Raw genomic sequence first — 6,911 nt, forward strand, 5'->3', positions numbered from 1 at the left:
AGAGGCACACCAAGAATGGTTAGAAAGCTTAGGAGGTCAGCTACAACTTTTGTTTAAGACACTTTTACAGATTCAGATATATACGTGGTCAAAAATAGAGCTAAACCGAATTTGTTCTGGGTTCCAGTCTGCGCAGAAACATCAACATGTGACAGCTAGATCTCACAAACCTGAACAGCTATCGACGTGATTCTAGAGACATTTGAAAGATACAGAAGTCTAGATATCTCCACAAAAAATTCAGAATTTTTGGCAGCCCAGATTTCGAGATACAAGATAAAGAACACAGGCTGCTCTAGGAAACAGCACAGAAGAGATAAGATAAAGCAACCCATCTACATTAAGACCATCATCTAAACTTAAGGTTCAAACCTATGGAATTTGTGGACATGCCCACAAACTTCCAGCAATCAAACAAACTCCAAATCATCCAAGTTCATAATTAAAAACATCTAATCACTAAAGTTCACAAGACAAGACAAGACTAGACATGACACACGAACTAACAACGTCGTAGCTTTAAACAAGGCACCTAACATCTATGGGGCGATGTCAATCATGGTGAACGACCGGCGCTTCTTGTAGATAGGTGGCAGCCCAAGTTGAGCACGCAGTACGTCAACTTGCTTCTGGAGACGCCTCTCGGCCCTCTGCGATGCTCGTAGCTCTCCCTTGACCTCTTCATCTACCCCCTGCATGGCATGGACATGTTGCACAGTTGCTTCTAGCGTTGGGTCACTTTCTGGTGGTGCCAGGACCTACCAATTACCCTCATGATCATTGCAAGGAAGGAACCTAAAATGATCCTCCTTCATGGCCTCAAAACGACGACCATGGTAGTAGATGTAAGCGTCCTGCGCTACATCTTCCATGCCATCCAATGCATGAGCCCGTTTGGCAGTGGCAAGATGGACAGTCTCCACCTCATGTGCATTCTTTATGTCATTCCAGGCGGTGACAACCAGCTCTACCTTCCAAAAAGTTGCCTCCAAAGGGTGCTGGTACTCCGCACAGTAGTAGTTGATGGAGGCGTGCAGATCAGTGAAGTAGTCATCCAGCACATGAGTAAGGAGGGTGTGGTAGTAGGCCGTCTCCGAGGCTTGCTTGAAGTAGTACTTGCACGTCCAGCCCATCTCCTCATCCACCACAGGGACAGCTGGGGATGACACAGGCGTAGGTGAAGTAGCTGATGACTTCGCTAGTGTAGCTGCAGCAGCATAGACAGGTGCAACAGCTGGAGTGGGAGCAGGTGCTGGTGCAGGAGTCGGGGTAGCCATCCACTCCTCATCATCGCAGATGACCACAATCTCCTTCTCCACCTTTGGAGCATGGGGGGTGAACATGGCACGGTAGTCTGCAGTGCTGAGGCGGGCGGTCTTCGGGTTACAAGGCATCTATAAATTTAGAGTAAGATAGAATTAGAATCAATAATTTTATATAATAGATTAAGGTATGGAAAGCATAAATGTTTTAGTAAAATAACAAGGATAAGACAGTAAGCATGAAATCAGTGGAGGAAAGATGCTAAAACGACCATCTCTAACTAGGCTTACGTCCTACAGTCAACACAGCTCTGATACCAATTTATCACACCCAATTTTAAGGATAAAATTGAATGCACTAAACTCATGTGTGCCCAGGGATCAGTCGCACACATAAGTTGATAAATTACAAAAGTATCATCACAGTGTATCTTACATTATGATTAGTACCATAACATAGTCTTACACAACACAGTGGAAAATAAAAGAAAGTAGCTCTCTCATGGTAGCTCCAACACAGGGACGGTCAACTGGTTGACCACAAGCCTAAAAGTCCTCGGGAAACTCCTCATACTCGTTGATATCTGTTACCCATCCGGGATTTTTATCCAAATATAGAAAGTAAACAAGCATAAGTACTTCCTGTACTTAACAAGATAACATGGGGTTATGAAAGCTCAAAAAGGATGACACTGGTTTACTGCAGTTAGCATTTTTAGTAAGTCAAGATTTTATCATCAACTATTATCATGTTATGCTTAAGCCCCAATTAAACCCACATGGTCAGATATCAGAATCAATTGTATCATATTATCATCATAGAACATCATAAATGAACAACAATAAATAACCAGTTATTCTGTGAGTTTTCCGGGCCGCTCGTGACCGTGAGCACGACTGTTATAACAGTTTATAACCCTCTACAGAGGTTGTGCACATTCACCATGAGTCGTGTTTCCCCTATGCCCAGGTTAATTACACCCATAACACTGCCAAGGTGAGCGGGCAGGGTACACTATGAAGCCATTTCATAGGTTTCTCTAACAAGTTAGGGCCGCTAGGTTTCCTCGGCAGGCAGATGTAGGAACCCCCCTTTCCTATGGCACAGATCCTTCGCGGCTATACACATAAGAACAGGGGCAGTCCTATACCCAACGTGGCAAGCCCCTTTTTTGCCATAAAGGTAACCTCTAACAAGCTAGAAAAGGCTCTATTACTGAGCTAAAGTTAGAGCCATGGACCCTCACGGTTGCACTGTCAGTCCCAGCTTTTGCCGATAGATAAGTCCTTATGGAGGGCCGAGAGTATCATGATCGAAAGTCATTTGCTCCTTCACCCTATAATTCAGTTGTTTAAAAACAAATTTTACCTTTTCATTCCATAGAACCGTTATTCATTAATTGGATTATGTACAGTTACATTGAGCGCTAGCAACTACCCATATGCATATAACCCATAGGAGAATAAGGAATAGGATAATTAAACACTAGGATGTCCTTACAGGTATCAAAATTAGACACATGCAAATAAGTAATTAATAAATGGTGAATATATAGGACATCAAGGTAGATCCCATGCTATACTTGCCTTGGTTAACAAACTCCTGCTGGTCGTCAGAGAACTCTTGGTCACCAACGTTCTCCTCACCGTCTGAACACGACCAACACGGCAACATACAACATTTCAGGAACATTCATGCAAAGCAAACAATCCTATAGTTAGAACAGTACACCAGCAGTATAGAAAACAAATTAAAATGTTTGTGAAAAGAATCTATGTCTCGCTATGATCACATCAACGCGAAGTTCACGAAAATCGGAACTAAAACGTGAAAGTTATGAATTAAACGGGATTTCCTATAACAATTTATTTAATTAAACATAACCATGAAATTTAAAAGTTGCAAACATGGTTAACAGTGGTACTAACACGTAGATTATGCAATTATGAAAATAACGCAATTTGAATGGGTCGATCGGAGCTAAAACGATGATTTTATAAGCAAAACAATGCAATGGCATTTCTGTAAATAGAATGAACTATTTCTAAATTTAAATAAAATCAATTTTGGACTAATTAAACCGGCCGAGGACTGCAGGTTCAATTAGGCGAAGCATGGGGTTCTCTTTAGCAAAATGACCCGCGAAGGGGTATTGGCCTCTCTGGGCCGTTGATCAAGCAACGGACAGCTCGGATTAGATCTGGGGGGAAGAGAGAGAAAGGTGGCGGCCGGAACAGTGGCGGCCGCGGCGGGGCACCATGGCCGACGGCAAGGAGGTCCCCGGCGCGCGGATCACGACCTAAAGGCCACGGTTCGACTAACCGAGGGCACCGCGGAATAGAGGAGATGAAGGGGAACTCGCCTAGGCCGAGAAAGCGGCCAGAGGACACGGCCGAGGCGGTGGTCGCCATGGCCGGCGGCGTGGAGCTCACGGGCGCACGCGAAATGGGCTCTAGAGGCCAAGAAACATGGAATTAAAGGCATGGGGAGAACGAGGGGAGCAAGGGGGTCTCACCGCGGGGAAAAACAGAGACGGAGGCAGCTCGGGGACGGCGGACCGCGCGAAGGGGCGGACGGCGGACCTCGGCGTTTTTCGGTGCGACGGTTGCAGCTTCCGCTGCGCTCAGCGAGTGCAAAAGGGAAACGGGGGAGGCAGCAGGGAGGGGCGGCGACGGCTCGGCGCCGTTTTATAGAGGCCGGGCACTAGGGAGACGCTCCCACGACGACGCGAGTGGCCGCGGGAGGTTGCGGCTTGACTGGCGTGGGACGCGGGAGGTTGGGGAAGGGGCTGGCAAGCGGGCCCAGGCGGTCAGCGGCTGAGGCGCGGGCGGAGGGCGCAGCGGTTGGGCGTGCGGTGCTGGGCCGGCGCCTTGCTGGGCCGTGTGAGGCTAGGCTGGCGCGGAGGAAAGAAGGGCCAGCGGGAGGGGAAGTTGGGCCGGCGGGGAGAGTTGAGCCGGCGGCCAAAATGAGGAAGGGAGAGGGAGAAAAGTATTTCCTTTTCTTTTTCCAAATAAATTTTCCAATTCCATTTCCAAATGATTTTTGGATTCTTTTGAATTTAAATCAAAACCACTCAACATATTAAATACAATGCTCCAGCATGAGTGCATCAACATGTGTATAACCTTATGATTGATTTTAATTTCACAAAAATTATTATTTCCCTATATTGTTATGCACAAATAATTGCATAAATAAATCAAATTTACTATTTTAAAAGAATGCAACTTTTAGGGTGTTACAGTTATCCCATAGACAGAAAATTAATAAACGTGAAATGATAAACAGCTAGTACCTGTGTTGATCTAGCATACGGATCCTGGATATGATTGTATTTGCTTGATCCACCTGAACAAAATAAACTAAAATATTATCAGGATCAATACTCTTACATCTCTAAAGTTACGCGCAAAGAATAGAGGTGGAAATCATCTCAAAGTTTCTCATCATATTCTCAGATTATGCAAGGCATCAAAGCTTAAGCTAATTTTGTTATTTTAAATAAGCTACTTTTTATTTGCTTGATCCCAATGCTTAGTTAAATACTTGGCCATCTTTTAAATAAGCTAGAATTTTTATTTGCTGAAAATGTTGCATTCAGAATCACACATATATATATTTCTATGTGAATTTTCAAGTTTATACTGAGTACTAACTACTGATTATGAGGATGACAATTTCATAATACTAAAAAAATGCAGTATAAAAGAAATGCAAGATATACATCAATCTAAATGCAAATCGTAGAATTGAATGTGCCCAACAAACACATGAGTTCAATAATGGAATGTACAAGTAGGCATCTTTTCCGCTGTGTTAGGAGTTACACCTATAGTTTGAGAAATTTTAAATCTCACCAGCATCCTACTTGGGATTTCATCAAACACCTTGACAGCATGTCAAAAAGAACTCTGCAGAACATCCAAGTGATAGATGTGATGCTTTAAACAAGAAATTTCAGTCCAAGATGCCCTGGTATGGTCACCGCATAGATCAGAAAAATGAAGAAATATAGGTAACATCATTAGGTTCAATACAGAAAATTTAAACAATTGGACTGCAAATTATAAGGGGAAAATAGATAAAGTTCACACAGAAATCATGACTCCCCAAATGATGTGCAGAAATTCGTCCACTACATCAACATAGAATGGGAGAAGGGGATGGGTTAGTACCTCAAGAAGGGTACAATTGGATGGGGAGGCGTGTTGAAGGCCTAGGAGAGGGTGCGGCAAATGGATTAAATTGCTGATGGGAGAGTGAAGGCAGGAACCTCCTGCAGATCCAACCACCAAATCCCTTGTTCTTCTTGCCACATGAGATTCCAAGAAGGCCCTGGGTTGGAGTCCGCTTGTAGCAACGCCGCTAGGCATCTGGAATTAATCTTGTTTAATCTGAAATAATTTTTCAGAAATAACCAAAGCAATGGTGAGCGAATTAATATATCAAATCACAAAGCTGTGACCTTGCCCCTGCGCAAGGTGATGCTAAAGATACAGGAACTAATAATAAGGGAATATCTAAACAGGTAACAAAATTGTTTCATCTAGGGTTATGTTCATCTCAACTAATAATGAGGGAATACAAATACAGGAAATCGAAATCGAGAGAAAGGAAAGGATATATCAGGCATACAGATCGGAGATGAATCCTTGTAATCAATAAAAAATGCATATTATCCATCCAGGTGAAGCAAATCACAGGGATTGGAGATAACTAACCAGTCGTGATACACATGCGCTGCCAGTACAGCGCCGTTGCCACCACTGAATTGACATCGCTGCAGTTCTAGGAGCTGCCGCCGCCGCCACCAATGAACCGACATCGCTGCAGTTCCAGGAGCTGACGCCGCCGCCGTGCATCGGAGAGCTGCCACCTGCCACCAGCAACATCCCTCAGATACCTGATCGATTCAACCAAAACAAATGATTGTGGAGATGCAAATTAGTGGATCTGTGATGGAGTATCGTCGTGAATATGGACTTCCTGTTTGCGCCGATGGTGGTGTAGTGGTGACTTCCTGTTTGCTGGAGGGAGAAGAGAGGTATGGAGTTGTGCGATGGAATGGAAAAAGTAAAATGAACCACGAGTCAGCTGGGAGAATTGACGAGATCCACAATCAGGGGGCGGTTCCCAGACTGTTTGTACACGATCCTGTGTAGCTAGTCTCTATGAAAGGTCGGCCATTATTTGGCTTCCCAATAACTAGTGTGGGCTGTGAGAGAAATAAGATTAGTTGTGCGGGAGAAATGAAGGCATGAAATAAAAAAAAAACTGGAGGAAAAGAATGGCGGGAGCAAAAATGACAAAAAAAAGATAAGTTAGCTAAATTTATGTTATTAATCTAGGGAAATAATGGTGGGAGCTCAAAAAAGACAAGAAAGTTTGAGATTATACTAAATTTGTATTATTATTAGTTTAGTGTTAGAATTTAAATGAGATAGCTAATAAAGTAATACATCTAAAAATTGTCCAAGCATTTGATTGGGCCTACAAATTAAATTTTTTTAAACGACCTCGGATGGAAAAATGATCAAAATAAAAGTTGTAGGTCTCGAAAAGTTACGGGACATTGTTGTTTACAACTTTTTCATTTGAATTCATTTACTGCTTCAAAATGCTGTTTGAAATTCGATTTTGAAATTGTT

General features: G+C 43.3%; 1 protein-coding gene across 4 annotated transcripts; it reads right to left on the reverse strand.

Moving 5' to 3' along the window:
- Positions 1-282: 282 nt before the first annotated feature.
- On the reverse strand, positions 283-6,439 carry LOC136482564 (uncharacterized). Of its 4 annotated transcripts, none has more exons than XM_066479778.1 (6): positions 5,985-6,439; positions 5,439-5,657; positions 5,121-5,174; positions 4,559-4,625; positions 2,850-2,912; positions 283-1,394 (listed from the first exon to the last, which is right to left on the reverse strand). In XM_066479778.1, the coding sequence occupies exons 3-6, from the start codon at positions 5,159-5,161 to the stop codon at positions 759-761; spliced, it is 807 nt and encodes a 268-aa protein (XP_066335875.1). In that variant the 5' UTR covers positions 5,162-5,174; positions 5,439-5,657; positions 5,985-6,439; the 3' UTR covers positions 283-758. The 4 variants fall into 4 exon arrangements, 2 of the variants coding, with proteins under 2 accessions (XP_066335875.1, XP_066335874.1); XM_066479777.1 differs by having other exon boundaries at positions 5,121-5,235; XR_010765122.1 differs by lacking the exon at positions 283-1,394 and adding an exon at positions 1,612-1,846 and having other exon boundaries at positions 5,121-5,235.
- Positions 6,440-6,911: the final 472 nt, after the last annotated feature.

Source organism: Miscanthus floridulus, chromosome 9, assembly GCF_019320115.1.
Source record: "Miscanthus floridulus cultivar M001 chromosome 9, ASM1932011v1, whole genome shotgun sequence".
NCBI classification, from domain to species: Eukaryota; Viridiplantae; Streptophyta; class Magnoliopsida; order Poales; family Poaceae; genus Miscanthus; species Miscanthus floridulus.